The following is a 23008-nucleotide window of genomic DNA, read 5'->3' as shown; positions in this document are numbered from 1 at the left end:
CTCTGCGAGTGTAACGACTTTTGTGTTAGCTGTCCCAGTGTGTTACTGCTCTCTCTTTGATCCAATGCGTGTGTAATGTATGCTGTTAATTATTGATGTAAAAGGCTTGTCATCTGTTGTCTCCCTTTTGTAGGAGTAATGGGTGAATATGAACCCAAAATAGAAGTTCATTTCCCTGATTCAGTTCCAGCTGCGAAGGAATCAGTGGTGAAACTTGAATGCTTCGCTCTGGGAAAGTAAGTCAGCCTCACTGTGTGTGCGTGGGGGGGGGGGGGGGGGGGGGGGGCGGGTAGGTGACATAAGCTGCAGGGGTGACATAAGCTGCAGGCTCATCCATGTGCTACTCAAGATGATTTAAGGATGCACAAGTTTAACATTACTCATTCTCATATCCATCAAACCATAGGAGAGCAGGGGCCACAGCATGAAAAGACAAGGGAGCCGAAATCAAAGTTCTTTTAAGAGCTTCTGAAATCCTAGCAATCACAGTTTGATATGTAGGGAACAATAGGCTCTGGCTTCAACTACTTTTCTTCTGTGCTTAATCACACTTTGATCACTGCGACTGACAGCTGCCATCATGGGAACTTTTTGTTCGTCTTTTGCAGCCCTGTCCCAGAAATAAGCTGGAGGAGAACAAGCGGCATCCCTTTCCCCAGCAAAGTCAAAATGAAGAATTCAAACGCTGTCCTCGAAATCCCCAACTTCCAGCAGGAAGACGCAGGGATGTATGAATGTATGGCAGAGAATCGGCGAGGGAAAAATGCTGCACGGGGTCGTATTTCATTCCATGGTTAGTGAATCATTTCAAATCTGATAATATTGAAGGCAGTAAAACACAGGAATAAATGTGTCTTTGGAACAGATATCCACATTTGTACTGGAAACATGCATGTGACCCGCAGTTTTAATCTAATTTTGTGATACTATAGACGGGTTTCTGTGTCATCACCGAGATGCGCGTGCAACTAAGAAAGCAGAAAGCAGCACAAGTCTTCACGGCATATCAGAAATACAGCATATCTAGCTGCAGTGTTGGGCAAATTACTCAGAAATTGTAATGAGTTATTTTCTTATAACTCATTTAAAAAGTAACAATATTACTTTACTGATTACTGGGTAGCCTATTAAAAGTAAATAGTCACGTTATTGTTCCATTACAATTACTTTCAGCCACCCCACCCCGTCCTTAAAAGTGACAGCAAACCTGTGCAGCAGCGCATGTTAGAAATGAATCCACTTTACTGTAACAATAATTAACCTGACAGTCAACAACCAGCCAAACAGAAAACACTGCAGCATCTCAGACCACAGGATGCTGTATAGGCTATGGATATAGGCTATTTAAAAATAATAAAAAACAAAGTAAGTCCTCCCAACATTTTAACTGATCGCGTATTCATATCTGTAACAATGAGCAAGATTTTTACGAAGCATAACGTTTTTTAAAGCCACTGGCTGAGGAAATAAAAAAAAGAAAGCGTCTCCACTTTTGAACTAACGTTACTGTTTTGCACATGTATTTATAAGACAAGTATTCAGTGCTTTTACAAAACACAAAAAGTTGATTAATACCACTCTCTCCTGCCAAGCGGATGCTTCACTGGTAGCAGCTGCCGGAGTTTCTTTCTACAGGCTAAGTTTTGCGCAGCTGTGCTGCTTTAGCAGATACTTCAAAACAAAATTGTTCGTGGTTGAAAGCTTTTTGCTGGTCGCACAAAGTTTACAATGGAAGACAATGTTCTTTGCATCTCTGAGTGTGACACTGCCTGGCTTAATGGTAGCTGTGCAAAGAACGCCTCTCTCCATCGTTCCCCAGTCTTCCTTTAGGGTTTTGGCAACATTAGGTCCGGTGTTCTGTCGATATATGCTACCTATCGGGATGTGCTACTTGGCAGTTCTTTGCATGGCTTGGTTGGGGTTATGGTTAAACGTTAGCAATTAGCATTAAGGTAGCATTTTTCGATAAGGAAGCATAAATCGTTGGACCTGCAGCGCGGTCGCGCATGTTCTATTAATATGCGAAATGAAACACAAACAAGCAGATCCAACTCTACAATGGCAGTTTATTATTAAGTCAACAAGAATTTACAAACAATGCGTAATCTACGTTGATTACAGTTGTTGACTACATTCTTCTCACTGGCTACCAAAGCGCTTTTTCCCCCTTGCTGCACGCGCATTCAGATATACAAGAAACCCGTCTATGCATCCACGCTTGAAAAGCAAAGAGTGAGTATTATTTAAGATGCTCCACTCAATATTCAGATCTGTTGACCAAGGCGTTTTCCTCGTTATGCTGATAATCCACTTGCAGAGTTTAAAGTTTGATGATTTAATGCAAGGCCACTTTAACAGATATTTGATTTCTAATACCACTCTCCTTTCTAATCCACTGTTTCTCTAATTAAAACACATGTTTGAAAAGGTAATCCTCTCATTTATTCCAAGCTAAACCGCACTGGCTCCAGACTACGACGGACAAAGCTCTGTCCATTGAGGAAAACCTCCTCTGGGAGTGCAAGGCCAATGGAAAGCCTAAACCATCCTACAACTGGCTGAAGAATGGGGAGCAAGTGTTGCCTGAGGTATGGATATCGGTTTCTCACTCACAATACAGACCGGTGAGAAATTAAGGAAAAAACCTAAACAAATATGTGGAGAAACAATATCTGTCGTGGTTTCTCACTCACTACAGTAACATACACTAAATCAAAAATGTACAGAAACAGATGAACGGTGAACTAAACTGATGTGGATGAATGCATGTTCTTTAGCAGAACTGGCGTTTGATGGCTAGAATCAACCTCATCCATTTTCCACTTGCAAAGTAGAACTACTGTTGAAAATTGAAGGGGTACTCCACCGATTTAGTGCTGAGCTTTCTTAGTCAAGTCAAGTTTATTTACACAGCCCAGTATCACAATTTTGTCTCAAGGGGCTTCACAATCTCTACAGCATACAACACCCTCCCTTAATTTGGAAAAGGAATCCCCCCCCCCAAAACATTTATTGGGGGAAAGTATGGGAAAACTTGGAGAAACTTCAGGAAAAGCAACAACATGCGGTGTATAGAATAGACCATCATATTACAATTACTGTGTGGAAAATCAGGATGATAAAATGGATCTGGGGCGGTGTCAAAACTTTAGGTGTCTCCAGACATTTCTGATACGACCTCGTCTCCATTATGAAACAACACAAACACACAAAGCTCAAGCACACCATTCACACAGGAGAAAGCAGAAAGGAACAGACTCGCACAGAGGGAGGTAGATACAAAGACTACATGCACACAGCGGAGAGAAAGACACAAGAGGAGAATAAACCAGTCTGCAGAGGAAGTATCAACTTCGCACATTACGCTGTACTTTGACTTGTCGTTTTACAATAGCTTTAAGCTTGACAGAAGCTGACACTATAGAAACGTGTGTCACACAGGGAAGAAAAGTAGCAACCGCCACCCGCGGGTAACTTGGTGGTGGTGTTGGGTGACATCGTCAGGCCATCCGCTGCTTTGGCAGACAGGAAAAATGCACGACAGAAAGTCACGTGTAGTAAGATAAGTGTATTGTGGTGATCGTCTCCTGCGTCAGACACACAGCCACCAGTCAGCTCAGGAAATATCTGTGAAACAGCGTTTCAAACCAAACTCACAAGTCCGAAAGAGGCCCAGTCTGTCCCCAGTTACAGCCTGGCTACAGCCAGTGCGGTTATTTGGTATAGCGCCTCTCACAGAACAAAGTGTAAAACTATTAAGAAATAAGACATAAAAACTGTAAAAAAAACCAAAACAAATTCATCAGTAAAACAAAAGCAACAACAGACCTCAAAAGCGCACAAGATTGCAAATACTAGACATGAGGTGAGGACACTCGACACTCTTTCTGGAGGAGCCAGGGGCCGAACCAAGAACCTTCCAACAAAAAACAGCTCCTGAGCCATGCCATCACCAAATAAACACAAATTGTCCAGCGGTCAAATTCAAATTTGGAATGGATGGAAATTTACTTTCTGTTTGAACACACCCATCATTAGTATGGGCCAAGTTCCAAAAATCTCCAACATTTCTCACAATGCGACCAAAAGCATCTTGTCATGAATATGCTGGATGCCCACATGTTTCACACACTCCCTTCAAATCCACAGAAGACATTGTACAACTGTTTCCATCCCTCATGACTGCTAAACATAACAATGCGCAAAATCGGTGGAGTTCCCCCTTTTAAATCAGTAAAGGAAAAAAGTGTAATTATCTGGAGAAACATACTGCAAATACAAATTAGATTTAGTTCACTCTGAATGTTAGCAGTGTTTATGTGGTAAGTTGTCTTTGTAACTCACTAATATTTTCTGTTTTGCTAAGCTCCAGCTTTCTATATGCATCTATAATTAAGCACTGTACGCATTGAGGATCTCTGACTAGCACATTGGGTTAATCGCTTTAAGTCATCATCTGAGCTGTCATCATAGTTTTTCCAATTGAACAACCATGGAAAATAAATGGCTTTTTAATATGCTGGTGCTATGTCAACATGGCTTCCTTTCTGTGTATCTAAGACGCAGTTTTCACTACTGGCTATTCAGCTCCTCTCCCATTACAAGCTGAACATACATAGAATACCACAAGGCCCTTTTGGGGGGTTTTCTCTTTCTCCTCTCCTGCTGTCCTCCTCCCTTCATGGTGCACCAGTAATTGCTGCTGAGCTTTTGGACATAACAGACTGGCCTTGCAACAGATATGCAGAACTGTTTCTATTTCCTCCACAGGGCCGGATACAAATCGAAAATGGGGCTCTTTCTATAGCTGAGTTAAACCTGTCAGATTCCGGGATGTATCAGTGTGTGGCTGAAAACAAATATGGCATTATTTATTCCAGTGCCCAACTGATGGTGTTAGGTAAGATTGCATCTCTCCCTATGCTTTTATCCTGCTTATCTGTGTGTGCATTTGATCATCAACGAAGATTTTTAAAAACCCAGCAGCCTGCTATAGCTCTCCTCAGCAATCAGTCTGCAGACTCATTTGATGTCACTATGGGCTCTGCCAGCAAAAATATGAATCTGATGGAGTGTCTCATTTTACTTTCAGTCGTTTCATCATATTGATTTAGATACTACAAACGCGTTGCTATGTGGCATTGTGCATGCTGTCCCATGTAGATTGAGTATTGATTTATTTGCAAAGCTTTGATGACTTCCATCTGACTGGCTGAGAAATTCAATTATGTCTTGATACATGTGATGACACTTGGCGGTCGAAATGATGGCTGAGAAAATGTGATGATGAGTGTGGACAACAGCTGAAACTTGCGCAGGTTGAAAGCTCGGTGAGGGTGGATTTTGTGTGTGTAGTTGAAGGGTGGTGTGGCAGGTAGATTCATAGCCTTGAGCCCAAGAGGCATTTCTGCTGAGTTCATGCTGCATTTTCTAGCTGCTGTAACTGAAAGCTGATAGAGAGTCGATCTCAATACTGCACGGCTGATCTGCAAAGGTTCAGGTTGCTTTTATTTTTTAATCTCACGCCTTTTTCTGCTCCCCCACAGCTTCACCTCCCAGTTTCTCCAAAAGTCCATTAAGGGCCTTGCTAAAAGCTCGCTCAGGTAGCGAAGTCACTCTTGAATGCAAGCCTCAAGCCTCGCCCCCAGCAATTAGCCTGTGGAAAAAAGGGAATGAGATCCTGCAGAGAACTGAAAGGTAGGATAAAAGTCCAAGTGCATATTCCTAGAAGCTTTTATTCACATTCACTGCATGCTGACTTGTTTGAATAGTGTATTTGGCATTTGTGCAGGTGCATAGAATGAAAGGCTAATGAGGAGTATGAGAGCAGGGCACCCACCAGGAAAATTGCACATGGCTAATATACTGTGTGCACCCTCATGTGCAAATGGCTTGGTTTGAGGGATGAAGACGCTCGCAGGTCGCATCAACACTGCATGCTTGAAATATTTAAGAAGATGAACGCTTAACAAATGGAGTCACTGCTGAAGACAAACTATATCTGCTTTTAGATAGAGGAAGAAATTCAAAAGCAACACTGAAGCTGTTGCAGCTGTAATTATCTGAGATTAAAGTGCTCTACTTTATCATGACATACAAATTAAGTCGAATTCATGCTGTCACTGAAGCAACAAAAGAATGTTGCAGATTTGAGAGCTGCGATATCTCACTTAACCAGAAATCCCACACACAGATGTGGTGCATACAATGAGCAAACTTCAAACACCACTTTAAGCGGCAAAAAATAGTGTTTAATTTAGTTTGTTGTACGTCATTGTCTGATTTCTTATTGAATACACCGAGGGCTGAATTTGAGCTGGTGAAAGGATTTCACACAATGCTAAAGACCCAATTAAAAGGTGGTAAAATCCAAAAGCAAATCAGAGGCAAGAAATCCTTCCGCAGACTTTCCATCATCCTGATTGGAGAGAGAAGAAAAGCGTAGACGATGAAAACCCTGCTGCAAGTTGGCATATGCACATTGAAAATTCTTAACACACACACACAGGCAGGACAGACTGAATAAGAACAACTCAAACCCATCACAGTACTGAAGAAATTCTTAACTTGTTTGAATCAGTCCCATGCTGTCTATTCAAAAGAAGGTCTGAAAGAGAACAATATGAGCAAAACATCTTGTCAAAACAGCACTGAGACTCCTTAGTTGGCTCCAGATGGAGAGCTGCATCTATAGTTGCAGAAAATGGGTAAAATTCCCAAGCTGACTGACATTTAGCACACTGTTTGTGGAGCCCACGTAGTCTTTCGAGGTGCACAACATTGGATGTATGCAGACACAGGATGAGAAATGTTTTGTCATATATGCAGTCATGCTGTAAATTGGAGTAGTGTTTAGAAAATGAATTGTGTAGGCCTACACATTTTGTCACTAAATACCATATCAATTAGTTTCACCCAAATTACCCCTTCTGGTGTCAAGCAGCTAGTTTAAAGTTAATTTACCCAGGTTCTGAGATGCCGTTCTTGGAACTGCACCCCACTGTCCCTGTGATAATCTACTGACAACAACAACTGGAAAGTCAAGTCTGTGATTGTAACCAGATTGTTTCTAGAAAGACACGTTTCTGTTTTCAACGTGTATTTCCCTTAAATGTAAATGCTCCATATAGCGCCTTTCTAGTGTTTTCAACCACTTTTACACTACATCTGTATTCACCATTCACTCACATGAGCCTAAGTGTTCAAACAGAAACTAACATTTCTCAATCTCAATCTCATCTCAATTTAGGGGAACAAAACCTTTTTTCTGGTTATTAAAAACAATTCAGTGCACTATTTTGTGGAGCAATACCTGTGCTAATATAGCACTGTATAATGTCATATCTTTTATAGAGATAAATTGGGCTTTAAAAAAAACCAGCCAGTCAGTGACCTCCCAGCACGATAGAGTTTCCTCACTGACCTTAGCAACAAAAAGCCTGTTAACTACATTTTTATTTATTCATTGAGTTATTCAGTGTTGCTGTTTGTAAAATATTTCTTCATTTAGTACTGTGTCCCATAGTTTAACCCACCACTGAGTCATGCTGGCAGGTCACCATGCCTGCTGCTAACCCATCTCAAAGAATTTCATTTTTTTGGGCTTCAGAGGAGAACTTTAATGTACCATGACTGCCAAAGTGCATCATCAGGATTTTCCATTTTGACACACACACACAATTCGGTTGAAACGCCACACTGTCGACTTACTACATGGAGACTAAATAAACGGTCACAAAATAATGACTACAGACAGATGCGATTCAAAGCTCAGCACATTCTAACTGTAGCTCTGCCTTAGTCAATACAGTAAAAAGCTGTTCTGCTTCCCTCAGGATTAATTTGCTTCCCAATGGGACATTAAAGATCACCAATGTAACCAGAAGGGATGCAGCCAGCTACACGTGCATCGCTAAGAATCAGTTTGGGACAGCAAGCACAACTGGGAAGCTTCTTATCACTGGTGAGTCCTGCTCTTCTCCATCAACAACTCACCCTTAACTGACCATTCACTTAACCCTGCCCTTCTCTGTGAATATATGCCTGTTAATCTTTCCATTCAATCTCTGCATGTCGGATACAAATTACAACGATAACAAAGGCAGATTTGCTTCGCGAGATTCTCAGTAACTTTTGAAACAATGGATTCTTGATTTCAAAGAAAAGAAGACATAAGCAGCTTCTGTCAATTTTGACTGTCGCTAGCAGGTTATATTAGCTTTCGCTAGCCTGCAAACTAACATGAAATCTGTGAGTTGAAAACTCCAAACTCGGAACTCTTTAGATGTCAAGTATTGCTCTTGCTTCAGCGCCATGCACACAGTTGGGTTGTGAAGTCATCCAAAGCGTTAACAGGCTCACTGTGTCTAGAATTCTTCTAGAATATAGGTGAACCATTTCTGTGGATTGAGAATAACCTAATTTATATTCATTTATATTCACGTTATACTGCATGTGTAACATTAACAACCAAAGTTATTTTCACACTATTTTGGCTGGTATACATAAGCAATCAACATTAACATTATCCTTGATTTAGTTAAAGGTCATTATTTATAAATGCAGTGACATAACACGTGCATGTAGTCTTCCAGTTTAATTTGCTGTGTGTGTAGCCACCTGACTTAGTTTTCTCATTAGCTTCTATTCTTCTCATACTCTGACAGCTGAACCATTTAATGTCATCGAATTTAATTACTCTGACCTTTCCTCAACATACTCTGAGGCCTCCAATCCCCTACAGTCACCAGTGGGAATGTGCTCCCATATCTGTAATCCTGTTTCAAACATTTTTTTCCAAATTGATTCTGGAACATAAAGTACGGACCTGAGATGTCATTCAGTGTTGCTAAAGGACAGGCTTGGAATTTAAGTGCTTATTAAAATCAGAAAAATCATGGAACACATGGGTAATTTAATGATGGTGACTTGATTTAGCCATGAATTGAACAGAGAAGGCAGTTGCGGGTGTCACAGTTGTGTTAAAGGTTTCCCGTGGCAGAGATATTAACATGCTACGCTGGTGTCTGTCGTCTGGCCAGAGCCCACCAGAATCACCATGAGGCCTACTAACATGGAGATCATCGTTGGTGAGAGCATCGTGTTACCCTGCCAGATTGCCTGTGATCCAGCCCTGGATGTCTCTTTCTCGTGGGCATTCAATGGTCAGCTCATCGACTTCCAGCGAGACAGCGATCATTTCGAAAGAGTGGGTGGGGTGAGTCATCTTAAGCATTAAACTCAGCTACTTTCTGGATATTCTGGGATTAATTGGGACATACTGTGTGATGTTCAAGGGTATGCTCCACTGCCCTGCTGAGGGCTTTTTAGACACCAGTAATACCCAAGCAGAGAAATATATGTCAAGACTCGTCCATTTGAAAGTCTCCAAGTGGTCAGTGGTGGATGGAATATCAAAAAGATAGAGATACCTTTTAAAAATCAGTTAAATCCTTTCATTCGTATGCCATTAAAACCTCACTGAACAGCACTATTGGATCAGTAATCGGGATCCTTACCTATTGAATTGGCTGTGTGAGCTGCCATGTGTTACACTTCTAAAGATATATTGGTGAAATGCCATTTCAGTCATACTGAGGATCTTCATTAATAAAGTCTTTATACTTTTCATCCTTTCAACTTCAATTCCCTTACCTCAAGGGAGAACATTTTCTTATCATGTCCCTCTGCCATAATTGAATTTGCATACCTATTTATGAATCTTGAGCCCCGAAATAATTAAGTAATGAGCTGGCTGGCATTCACCAAGGGCAGGCCTGGCCCAAGTAAATGTTCATTTGAAAATCTTTTGCTCTGAAATAATATGTGACGACTCTTTGTTGAATATATGTTCCTTTTGATGAAGGGCAAAGTCAGCTGTTCAGAGATTGTCAGTACGAAACTTTTTTTTGCGCTTCACAATGCCATTTGTCATCCAAGGTCAGCAGTCTGATCACTGCCATTCACGTGTGAAAGGTTGACATCCTATCTGAATGCCTTCACAGTGTTGTGGATATGCCAAATTCATATCCTCAATAATGCAAATGGCAATTACTAATGACATTGAACTGCGCATAGGAATATAATGAGATATAGTTTTCACAGAATCGGTTTCCCCTGTCCAGAGAGATTACCAGCCCTCTGCTCAACAGCTTCTGATGAATTAATTAACATAATTAAAGCAAATGTGCCTCATCACTTCCTGCCTGCCAATGCAGGACGCCTTGCTCTCGATTGCGAGCTCTCGGGTCGGCCAGGTGGCGGCTGACATTGGCGAGAGAATTAGACGTGGCAGAACCGTGTGTATAAATTGTCAGGTGAAAGGAGAGGAGATGAAAGGAAGGGGGAAAGAGAAAAGAGAGAGGGGGGAGGTAATTTCTTTAGCCTGTGGCCGATGAAATCTGCTACAAATGCAGCAAGTCTTACCTGGCTCGCCCCTCAGGTGACTCGTTTCTAAAGCAACACACTATTTTCCACAGGCTGACATGCTTTGTGACAGGCCACTTCAAGAGGTGACTTTCAGAAGGTGGATTCTGAGGCACAATAAAGATGAGAACCCAATCGTGTCTGGATGAATGTGTTAATGCAAGATTGTAAATTGCTTTACACCTTGGCATACATTATGTCATTGAAAGGATATTAATAATATATTCTATATTATTGCTATTGTCAAAAAAATCCTACTAAAACAAACAATGAATTTATTCTACTAAACATCCCTTTACATCCCTTTCTTATGACGTTATGATTTCTTATTGTTTGAAGTACAAGCTTTGGCTATAGCGCTGGCAATGTATACTCATACGCATATATATTCATTAATGTGGTATCTACATGTATATGTGTCTATGGACACTTGCGATCAGTATTGGGAGGAATTCGTTACAAAAGTAACTCAATTCCAGCAATGTATGCCTTTTTGCTGTAACGAGTAATATACCACATTACTCAAAAAAAAAACCCGGTAATATTATACCCGTTACAATCCCACTAATGTGGCATCAAACTATAGAAATTTACCACAAAATTTACCACAAAATTAAGCTGTGTTTTGTTTTATTAAAGATACACTGACACCAAGAACCATTTCGGTAGCAGACAAACAAATACACGAGTAATGGAGTAATGTCATTTCCTGTTGCGAGGAAAATCCGAGGGTCGAGATTGTAGGCAGGGTGCAAACTATGGGGGAGCTCAGCTCCTCTTAACAAGACAGTGGCTCCCCTGATGGATCATGTGTAAATAGATTTCTATAGTTTGATGTGTTGCGCTTTAACGAATTGTTTTCATGGTCAGAGATTCAAATAATCAATGGCGTTACGTTGCTGTACCACGTGCGTAAATGCGCACAGCGTCTTTAAGGGGGAGAAATCTTCCCTTAATCAGAAGGTTAATTTAAATGACCCACCTGTAATAATAAACTAGTAATCTATAATTTGTTACATTTTGGAAGTAACTTTCCCAACACTGCTTGCGATGTCATATTGAAGTGTTTTCTGTGTCATTTAATTCTGCAAAGTTTTTGCCACATATCTCTCTCAATTGTCAACTTTTTTTCTGGTACATCCAAACATTGCTGTGCAGAGGGGCTATAACAAGTTATCCAAAATCTACTACAAAACAAAACAATCAATGAAAGTTGATTCAGAGTTTGTTGGTGTCTTTTGTGTTCCTTCCACATGCATCCAGCTTATGTAAAATAATATTTGCTCTGTTATTCTCATATCTTGCTTGAGCTTATGTAATTACAGAATAATTAGGATTGTCTTGCCAGTTAACTAGAATATGTTTGTTTTGTGTGTCCTGTGTATAGCTAGTAGCTGTTTGTAGGGGATTGGGGGGGCTGGTTGGTCGGGTAGCGCCTGAAGGGCAGCCAATAACATAATTTGTGCTGAGTACATCTGCCATGTCCGTTGTTGGTGTTTGAAGAGATGCAAAAATCAGTGGCCTGGGGATGATGTGATTGTGCAAAGCAATATAAATGTTTCAAACCTTCCAGAGCCAAAACCTGAGTGATGAAATAACACTGCATCTTTTACTTAGCCTTATTTTATTTAAAATATCACATTCCCTTCTAGACTATATCGGGGGATCTGATGATTCGTAACATCCAGCTGAACCATGGAGGGAAATATGTCTGCGTTGTTGACACTGATGTGGAGAGCCTGTCCACCTCTGCCATCTTGGTTGTCAAAGGTAAGAGAACCAAGTGATTTCAAGAGCTTGTTTCATGTGTGTGATTGAAGCGGCTGTAGAAGTATTAAAGAAGAAATGTGTGAAATCCCTGAGGCTTCCTGTAAATATAAAGTAATAAACAGTGCATCAAAGCAAAAATGGATGCTACCTCAGAGTTATGACACCATCTTGTTTACATTATATACGTGTTGCTTAAATTTAAAAACTCACACCGGCATGTGTGACTTCAAGGTGGCTTTGTTGATATGTGCTTGGTGTGTCTGGCTCACAGTGCGGGCTTATCTCTGATGATTTACATTGGTATTCATGCCCTTAACAAACTGTAATAGCTGTCCCAGGTGCTTTGAGAAGGCAATGTTTATCACAGAAAATGACTATAATTGGCTAATTTACACATCAGCAAAATATCATGGAAAGCATTTGAATAATAGAGCAGCACAGCAAACAACAGCAACATGGTAAGAGCGTGTAATGGTCAGAAACACTTTTCTCTGTCTCTCTCTGCATTAACTCTTTCATTCTTCTTGCTAATGTCTGCTCCCATGTAGCCCCTCTTTCCTTTTCCCATAAATGGTCCCATCCAGTGTCTCTTTCTCTTTCACATGATCACTAATTATGTCATAGCTCTGCACAACACACAGTGAATGAAAAGTCCCTACATGCACAGATTAAGGATTGAGCCTTAATTAAAGGAAGCGTGATGGCCTTGATGTGTAAGAAGGTTCATAAATCTGATGAGGGGAGGCTTCTTGGAATGGGTGATCACCTTAAGTTCACCCTTTTCGTTTTCTGATTTATTTAGGTCCGCCAGGTCCTCCGGACAAGGTAACAGTGGAGGAGATCACAGACAGCACAGCCCAGCTTTCCTGGACTCCCGGAAGGGATAACGGCAGCCCCATCACCGGCTACATCCTTCAGGCCCGAACACCTTTCACTGTGGGCTGGCAGGCTGTTGACACAGGTACCATGAAACACTCATCCTGTCCGCTTGTAATATTTATCTGGGTTCTTATGTGGGATTTTGTTTATTTTAGCATTCAGTTTGAGTCCAGTTGGGCAGCAGCCTGATTTTCTAAGTTCTACTTTGCAGTGCCTGAGGTGGTCAACGGTAACATGCTGACAGCCACAGTGGTGGGTCTTAACGCCTGGGTGGAGTATGAGTTCAGGGTGGTGGCCCGCAATACTGTAGGCCTAGGAGAGCCCAGCCCAGCCTCAGCCAAGACCAGGACAGAGGATACCAGTATGTGAAACTAAACACTTTGCTGCACACACACTTACACATGGACAAAACTGATTTTAAAAGGATCACTTACTGGGAATATATCACACTCTTCCTGGAATTACATGATATTTTAACCACAGTACTGCGGTTAGTTACATAAAGAACAACGTTTAATCCAATGTTTTTTATTTATAAGCGTTACTTTACACGATATTAAAAGAACAATTCCTTCCTTTTTGAGGAGGAAGAAACACACTGCCAATTGTGAGATCGTCTGCTGAAAGTAAAAGTGTCGTGACCACTCTGATTAGAGGAGAACCAACGAAGCTGGTTATGAGCTTAGGACTCATCCTGAGGACTTGACACATTTGGAATCTGAGTGTAGTGGCTTACTGGTCTGGAGTTTAGGAAATCTCTGAAGGTGAATTAATGTTAGATTTAAATAATTAATGAAGTTACCATAGCATCGCAGTCTCTCAGCACCACTCAATTTGAAGACGCAGATTTGATTGGATGCTGCTGCTGTGTGATGGTATAGTTGATTTTGGAGAAGTCTGCGTGTGCGCACCTCTGTCAACGAAAGCCACAGGTTAGGTTTTTGCTTTCCTTTAATTGTTTGTAAACCAATCTTAGGTGCTGAGAAGTGGAGGACATTGTCCTGAGTGTGGAGGTTGCTTATATAACGTAATCTTCGATTAATTAATACATACACTCACACACACACTAAAAATCTACAAATTTTACCCAGGAAATGGGAGCAGAATTTGGCAAGAATTCCAAGAAAGTACCTGGATCTCAGTTCCCAACATTCAACCCTAATAAATAAACATAAATGCTGCAACAACCATTTGCTCATATGACCCAGTAAATGTGATGCTCAACTTATTGAAGGATACTATAAGGATATGCAAGAGCGCTCCTCCACCCTTGCATTTACATTGCAGTGCACAAACAGCTGGGTAGGAATAGTGTGAATGTGAGTGGAGTGGGTTGAGTCGAATGTCATTTGCAAAATACTACAGGTCTCGGCTTGGAGTTTATGCATGGTGACATTTTGGGCATTCTCAGTAATTCACTATTCTCTGAAATGCTGCGTAAAATATAAGACAGTGTCTGCAGCAGGCAGCCTTGTCATGAGGCTGAAGGATAGTTTAGGCTTGTCGTTGAGCTTTGTAAACTGTGTTCTAATTGCTCCCCTCTGGGCTTTACTTCTCAGTTCCTGATACAGCTCCCACTGATGTCGGAGGTGGAGGCGGCACAAAGTCTGAATTAGTGATAACATGGGAGGTAAGTCATCTGTCACATTTTACTGTTCTCTCCATGGCCACGTAATGGTTTTGCTTAATTGTGCAGAATTGAACGGAGTAATTTTATGACCCACATTAGAGCGAGACACCTCTCCTCCGGCTCAGCACCCGAGGGCCATTTCTCCCTCCAAAAGCAGGAAAAGGGAGCACTTCCTCTGAAGAGTTCTGCACTTTAGCCATAATTACATAGCCACGCAACAGGAAAAGATAAGGCGAAAGGTGATTGTGGAGTGTTCTGGGTGGTAACGGCAAAGAAAGGGGCTGTGTCTAGTCACAGAAGCCCTTGTCGAAGTACAGCACAGAGATGGGCCTGTCTGTTTCTTTGTGTGTATGCGTTTTAATATCACTATAGTTTTGTGTTTTGCTCCCAGCCTGTTACCGAGGAACTGCAGAACGGAGAGGGCTTTGGCTACATCATCGCCTTCAGGCCTGTGGGCACGGTCACGTGGACGCGAGCTGTTATCTCCACACCCGGCGTGGCCCGTTACGTCTTCCGCAACGACACCATCCCACCCTTCTCGCCTTTTGACGTGAAAGTCGGGGCTTACAACAATCGAGGGGAGGGGCCCTTCAGCTCTATTGCCACCGTGTACTCCGCAGAGGAAGGTACAGACTTCACAGCCCAGCAGCAGAGAGTGATGCTTAAAGAAGCTATAATCTATCTCCTTACAACTATGACCTTGAGTTATTTTCCACCCTCTCAAGCTGGGAATGTCAACTTGATATTAGTTATTGTGCCGGTAGATTACAGGAAATCCTAGCAGACACTTACCACACTGCGCTGTCAGGGAGGTATTCTGTTAATTGAATTTGCTGGGCAGATAGTCTTCCCATATGTCAGTCACCGATCCCATTAAAAGAGAGCGGGGGAAATAGCTTTTCAGTGAAACTACAGGTCTATTCTCTGCCTTTCCTCATATTGCTATTAGTGTGTGTGTGCGATGGTGTTGGATGAGTCTCTGGGATTCTCACCAGCGCTCTATTTCTGCAGTCCCCAGTGTGGCTCCTAAGAGGGTTAGGACTAGAAGTGTGTCTGCAGTGCAAATTGAAGTGATCTGGGAAGCTCTCCCCACCATCCCTGAAAGAGTACTGGGATATGAGGTATGTTATATCGCTCTGCAAAATCTTTTTTGTTTTTCTCAAATAACATGATAATTGAGTTTTTCCCTGTGGCTTGTAATCATATCATAACTATCCTTTCATTGTTCTTGTAATTATTTTTTTCTCTCTTATTTTACTTTAATATATTCTACTATATCTTCTCATGTATTTTTTTGTATTCTTCATTATATCATGAAATGACCTCAACACGTTGGCGCACAAACAGCAAACTCACAAGAGGAGAATAAAATCCCTCATTCTTTCAAGAATGCAAAGAAGGCTTTGCTGTTTTTGTGCTGTTTTTTTCTCCCCTGGTGCTCTTTCAATATCTGTCACCTCTGGCCCTCAGCACAAAGCTCTCCTGTTGCCATAGCAGTGGCCACATTGTCCTTTTATAACAGAGCTCATTTCTCTAAACGTGGCCCTGAAGTGGATTTAAGCTGCTGAATCTCAATAGGCCAGCAACAGTATGGATCCGGAGCTGTGGACTTGCACATACATAGTACCTTTAATTTGATGTTGTTAGGATTGTAGATGCAGTTCATCTCTAATGTTTAATGTAATGATCATTATTACTGCTCAAATGATTACATTACTGTAAACTGAATTCTACAGCTTGTCATAAACAGCTTTAATTGATAACATATTTGAAATACAATAATTTATGGCTGATGGAAAAGCAAGAGTATCCCTGAGGGAAGATGTCACATTTCAGTTAATTTACCTAAGGACTTAATTCTTATGTCACTTAATATCACATGCATGAATATTGAAGATGACCCAAAGCAAGCAGCGAGTTGGTTTATAAAATATCACTTCACCTACACCCTTAATTGGAGGCTAATTCCCTGAAGAAAAGCAAACTTTGCATCTTGTTTAGTAGATAATCTTGCTTTTCTGTAGAAAGAGGTAATTTGGTTAGTATATTTGAAGCATTTTGAAATATTTGTAGATTTATCTATAAACTCTTCACTTTTGCTTCCAGTTTCCTTAGACAAAGTAAGAGCTGAGATTGTTTTCAGGCATTAATCATGCATTGTTCTTTGTTTGTGCCCACGTTTGTGACTTTTTTTTTTTGGCTCATAGGTTGTGTACTGGGAAGACGACACCAAGCCTGACACTGTTGGCAAAGTGCGCATATCTGGAAACTACACACTGGTTAACATCACGGGGCTAAAGGCAAACACAGTGTACTACCTCTCTGTGGCTGCTTTCAATACGGCTGGCCCCGGGCCACAGTCAGCGCCCATCAACACCACCACAAAGAAACCACGTGAGTCCGTCCCCGTGGGGCACTGAAATCATTTACAAAGAGTTGTCGTTCATGATCCATGTCAGCCCCTCTTAGATGACGCCATACTGTCCTCAACATAAATATAGCATTTCTTCTGCTTTGTTGGTTATGCTCATACAATTCAATCTGACAAGAGAGCTTTCCATTTACCTTGGAAACAAATTCTGCAGAATAAGTGAAAAGTACACGCTCATATTACAGGACCCCAGGCCGTATCTCATTTTAATTACCTGTGACAATGGATTGTCAGCAAGCTACCATACAGTACTTGATGCTATAAATTTATGCGGGAAAAAAGTGAGAATACTATGGTGGCCCTGAACACACTGCAATGTAAATAAACACAAACAAAAAACATGTGGAAATAGACAAAACACAAGCAAATAAAGAAAACATCTTTATGGATTTCAAAGTTGCAGTGTTAAAAGTGTGAAACAGTATCTCAAAAACAGAAAACACAACCGTACACAGAGTTTTAAGGCGGCATAGTAATAGTGGTGAGATGACAGAAAACAAGGGAGAGAGAGATTCTGCTGAGGTACCCGGACAGATTTGTTTATGTATTAGTTTGTTTTCTCACTTTGCTTGTCGCTGCACGTGTTGTCAAATTGGTGAATATGTTTTCTTCATGTGCCTTTGATTTGTCTATTTGCGAGTGTTTTCTAAGTTGCAGTGTGTTGAGCTTTCAGGACCACCATATATTTCACTCTGTCTTAACAAGTGACGGTGCTCTGCTGCAGCCTCAATTTGTTATTCAGTCTGACAATGTGTTATATTATAAACTTTCCAAGTGTACATTGCAGTAGCTCCATGTTAATTGCTCTATATGCATATATCTGTGCTTCTTTTTCTAGCTCCAGATCGGGCTCCGCTCAACATACAATGGACTACGAATGGCTCCACCCTCACGCTGCAGTGGGATCCTGTAGTAGCTATGGAGACAGAGTCAAAGGTCACTGGATATGTGGTAGGTCTCTATTCGCTACAAAGCTCCAGAATCAAGGATGACAGTTTTTGCATTAGTTCATTGTTCTGCATCCACCCCTCCTGCCTCAGGTGCTGCTGAAGAGGCATCGCTACAATGACATCAACACTATCTTGACCAACAAAACCACTGTGGAGCTCAGCCTCTCTGCCAATGACAACTATCTCATTCAGATTAAGGCCAAGAGTGAGGGCGGCGAAGGTGTGGGCAGTGAACCAATCCACATCCATAAATTAAGTGAGTTTACTTTTGGCTTTCCTTCATATAATTTTGACCACGGATAAATCTTAAGTGAGGATTCAATAATTCAGAGACAACATTTAAATTTGGCTTCATTGCATCCCTTTCCAACCATGTTTAATAGACTTATTTCGAGTGGTAGTAAAGCGACCTTTTTAGAAATGCGTGCGCGGTGTCATCCATCTCTGCCATTGGGTTATTATTCCTTGTTGACTGGCTGCACAGCGCTGCAGCATATAAAGCAGTTCTGTGCACCCATCCCGCCGTTGTGCGAAATTGCGAGGCGGCTCGGTTTGGCCACTCTCCTCTTTGATGTGATACGAACTTAACTGTTGAAAGCCAGCAATAATGTAAATAAGGAAGGAAATTATTTTTTTCATTTGTTATTAATTTGTGATGACTTGTCAGAAATTTAGAGGACATGTTTTCTTCTGTTGATCGGAGTGGTATTTCTGGTTCTACACAAGCTGCTCTGTTGGTTTTTGTTGCAGACATGGGTGCACGCGGCTCAGGAGTGATCCGCCTCAGCCCATTCTTCCCCTCTACAGTTCTCATCAGTGCATTGCTCTGCTCTGTCTGGTGATGTCTAATCAGAGCCTGTGGAGTACCCTCCCTCCCCCTCCATTCCTGCCGTCAGCCTGTCCACGTAAACCCTCCACTGGACTGGCACAAGGCCCAGGCTTCGGTGACAGGGCTGGGAAAGACTGGAAAGGACTAGAGTGCGCTGAACTCTTAAAGGGACCATGCCGTTTTCTTTTAAACGACTATTAGTAAAATGTGCATGATATCGTTTTGATATTTTTTCCAGTGTCATAAGTGCCACCATGCTCTAGGTTTCATTTTAGTTATGTTATGACGTCTACATGACTCATCTTATTAGTATCTTTGGAGATACTTCTGCCTTAAAACCCATCTTACACATATAGTCCATACCAAAGTAGGTGACAGAGCATGCTTTATGGTTTCTTTCACCATATATAAAAACATCTTGCAAAAAACTGTATTAACAAGAATTTATCTTCTGAAGGTCGACTTCTCAGTAGGTGGTTGCATCCATATTTTATTGTCTCAAAAAGGATCTTAGAACAATCTCCACATTTCTAAATTTTGTTGCAGCTTTTGCCAAAAGAGACATTCATTGCAGGCTATTACCAGGCCTTTCTTTATGAAAGATGCACAGCAAAATGATCAACTGTGCCTCAAACCCACTTATCTCGGTGTACTGAAATAATATTAGGTCCATCTGAGAGCCACAGACTCCTGAGCTTAAGGCCCTTTCTACAATACTGTGATAGATCCTGGAATTTTGCTATTTATCTCATGCTCCTCTAAATAATAAATGCCTATCACACACGGCATTCTCAGTCTAGCAAAAAAAGACGGAATTGAAGAGAATAGAGATGTGTGGTGTTACTAAGTCAAGCAGATCCCATGTGTGCTGTTCCTCCTCTACATTTAGATGACCTGTGTTCTAGATACGTATATCATTTCACAGAACATGTATTATCTACACCCTAGATGACCAGCTGGCTCAGTGCGCAGTGGACTACAGGATAACAGTGCCTTCACTAGAGCTCACTTAATTTTTTCTCTTTATTTTCTTTTTCGATAACTTAGGAGACAGTTTCATGTTGCAGAAGTGGCATTGTTTGCTTTTCTTTCCAAAGAAATTGGTTAGAAAGGACAGGAAACTCAGAATGTAGAGGGAGCCCATTATTGGAAGTGGTATGTTGATTAGATTTTCACTGAGACTAGTACACCGGAGCACCTAAGACAAAAAGGATTGGAGGCTTTAGGAAAGCCGCAATGGATTGAGATATATAGCAGAAAATTTGGTCCCAGTATTTATGGTCCACGGTATAACAAATGTATGACTCCATCCGTGGCATAATTTATGGGCTATTAAGGCATCAGAATAATTGATGCCAATACCACAGTGAAAGAGCCCTGACAGGAAATGGAGCGAAAGGCATGGCTGTCATTTTACCCACCACCCCATCACCGTCTATTGGACACATACCAGACTGAAAGTAACAAAAGAACATTGGTACGCTGCTGAGGGAGCTACTTTTCACACCCTTTATCATGTGGATGGGTCTGTCAAAAGCCACCCAAGTAAGAGCTGGCGTGATTACTGGGGGTCCTGACAGTGTTCATGTGGATGAGGAAGAATACAGTCAGCTGAACTGCTACACATAACTGTGCCTTTGCCGAACATGGGGCTGTGTAGGTCATTCGCTCGGGAGGCTGTCGTCTGTATTTTTGCACTCTCTACCCCCCACCCACCCCACCCCAAAGTCGAATGAAAGCACAAGGAATTGATGCAAGGTGACTGGATGTCCTCACTTTGCTGTCTGAACAGGTGTGCAGACCCCAGAGGCCTCGTAAAAAGTCCAAACGGCCGACATAATCAGGCTGTCCTATCTGTTCCTTGACTGGTTTCATAAAGCTCTGTGCTCGTTGATTAGACTGCTGCAGACCAGTCAATGGGATATTGATTTTCCTGCCCCATTATTACAGCTGTCACAATTCAGCTGCTTGATTGACTGATGGCTGCTTTCTTATTGCACTTGTTTTGTTGTATTACAGTCAATGATGTTTCAGATGTCCTCCACTACTTGATTCCCTATCAGACATCTTCAAAGGCATTCTATTTTTGTTGTGTTTTGTTTGAAACCTCACTGTATTTGCTAAATCTTTCACATATTTTACAAGTATTTTGTAGTGTTTGTAGTGGTAGCTTGTGACTGAGCAGTGACCTGAAATGATTCTTTTCGAGTTACATTTCAAACGCAACCACTGTTGGGCTGTCATGCTCCAGCAGTAGTACCACTGTATCTTCCTTTCCTTCCAACAGCATAAAAGCCCAGTCACACCAGCATTTAAAACATTTGTGCACTTTTTTTTTGGCGTGGAGTTTGGTGAACTTTTGTGCTGTTGACCATAAACAAACTGTCTTGAGATCGCTCACCTTTTGAGGGAACGCGAGAATCCATTTTAATTCAACCCTCTTATATTAAAGTATAGCCTGCCACATAAAAGAAGCGTGGTTTTTAGACAAGTTATGAGACCAGTTTTGATGGTACAAATATGTCTCTTAAATAAACTGTGTGAACTTAATGTCTTGTTATTTACCAAGCTAATACGCCTAATTGCTGACAGTGAGCAAGCTAGCTAGCTTGGAGAGTTTTTTTTTATTTATTTTTTTTAAAGAACATACAATTCTGAGAACAAAAAGACTGACTAGCACTACCATGTTCCCAGCTGTCTAGCGTGTTTAGGCGTTAGCCTGACAGCTACAGTAGTTCATAAACTAGCCCTGCGAATATTCACTATGCTACCAAGTCTATAGTAACGCCTGTTTCATAAAGAAGTGCACCACTTTCTGGTGTGACCGGGCCTGTGTGTGCAGATATGTGATCAAAGTGGTGTTAAGGTTTCTTTTAATATACAAATAATAAGTAACCTCATTGCCAGATGGCAGACTCATAGATTATTAATTTACAGTGGTTAAATGTTAAAAAGTTTCTCTGACCTTTCTTATTATTTACTTTGTTGTAATTCAGGCAATTTTATTTTTTTTTTACCTCTGCTCATGCTTACATACAGAAAGATAAAAAAATATATTGTTGCTGGCCTTGGGCTTTAATAAAAACTATGAAATACAATCTGAAGGAATTTAAGGGAGTGGTCAGAGCCACCAGTTGGAATGGTTGAAATGTTTTGATCACAGAACAACAACAAATCTATTTATATCTACATGGTCGGTTTGGTTAGATTGGTTTCTGTGGTTGTTGTGTAGAAAGGAGTGTATCTGGTGCAGTGTATATAGCTTGCATTTATTTTTTACATATGGCCATCAAAGACAACCTTATTGCTTTTATATAATGTGTTCTCCGACCTTAATACTGGTGTATTAATCAATGATCTCCATGAGATACTGACATGTAGAATGGCATTTTCATATTGAAAAGTAACTTGTTTTGTCTTGTATACTAAATTTGTGCATGTTAATCATTGTTTGTGAATTTGTGTTGGATTTTTTTTCTAAAACTAGAACTTAATAAAAATGTTTATTCCAGCCAGTGGGTTGTACGTCTGCTTCTAACTGAGATGGGTACAAAGACATCAAAAAGTATTTTAACAAATACTTGCATTATACACAAACTGAAATTACATTGAAAATATTATGCTAATTACCTCCATCGTAGATTTGAAGTGGCCAATCAGGAAATCTGAGTGGTGGGTGGCTATGAACACAGAAGTGCATACTGGGTAGTTTCTAGCTAGGAAGTATATTTGCCAGCTCTAGAGCACATGTGTTTGCTAATTGTGATTGACTTTAGCCAGAGACTGTAATTAGTCCTTCAGTTTAAACAAGAGGATTAAAATGTGATTTATATTCAAATGTGATATTAAAATGACATATTAAACAATGTATTTTAAGTAATTCAAATACGCAACTACAAACCTATATTTTAAATATGTTAAGTTGAAATACTGCCCATCTCCGAAGACACCAAAAGCTTTCATAAATTAAAAAATCAAGATCCAAATCACCAGGGGCCTCTAAAGTCCCAAGTTCAGTTTTGATTACTTTATTAATGGCAGTAAAGTTAAATTATTATTAATCTAACTTAATTGTTTTTCTTTATATTGTTCTT

At 40.9% G+C, this 23008-nt stretch overlaps 1 protein-coding gene across 1 annotated transcript in view; it reads left to right on the top strand.

The window, feature by feature from the left end:
• Window positions 1-22425, top strand: part of cntn3b (contactin 3b) — a 46827-nt gene extending 24402 nt beyond the window's left edge. Inside the window, exons 7-23 of the mRNA XM_038697868.1 lie at window positions 134-236; window positions 609-793; window positions 2452-2588; window positions 4771-4900; window positions 5547-5697; window positions 7836-7963; window positions 9042-9217; window positions 12078-12195; window positions 12998-13156; window positions 13286-13435; window positions 14634-14704; window positions 15096-15330; window positions 15716-15825; window positions 16912-17098; window positions 17974-18086; window positions 18176-18341; window positions 18836-22425. Coding sequence (XP_038553796.1) covers window positions 134-236; window positions 609-793; window positions 2452-2588; window positions 4771-4900; window positions 5547-5697; window positions 7836-7963; window positions 9042-9217; window positions 12078-12195; window positions 12998-13156; window positions 13286-13435; window positions 14634-14704; window positions 15096-15330; window positions 15716-15825; window positions 16912-17098; window positions 17974-18086; window positions 18176-18341; window positions 18836-18927 — 2411 coding nt within the window. The 3' untranslated portion in view covers window positions 18928-22425. The remainder of the gene's footprint in view (window positions 1-133; window positions 237-608; window positions 794-2451; window positions 2589-4770; window positions 4901-5546; window positions 5698-7835; window positions 7964-9041; window positions 9218-12077; window positions 12196-12997; window positions 13157-13285; window positions 13436-14633; window positions 14705-15095; window positions 15331-15715; window positions 15826-16911; window positions 17099-17973; window positions 18087-18175; window positions 18342-18835) is intronic.
• The last annotated feature ends 583 nt before the right edge of the window (window positions 22426-23008 follow it).

Source organism: Micropterus salmoides, unplaced genomic scaffold (assembly GCF_014851395.1).
Source record: "Micropterus salmoides isolate LMB-PRFRI ecotype aquatic unplaced genomic scaffold, ASM1485139v1 Ms_hic_scaffold_4, whole genome shotgun sequence".
NCBI classification, from domain to species: Eukaryota; Metazoa; Chordata; class Actinopteri; order Centrarchiformes; family Centrarchidae; genus Micropterus; species Micropterus salmoides.
This window is presented reverse-complemented; position numbering and strand designations above follow the sequence as displayed.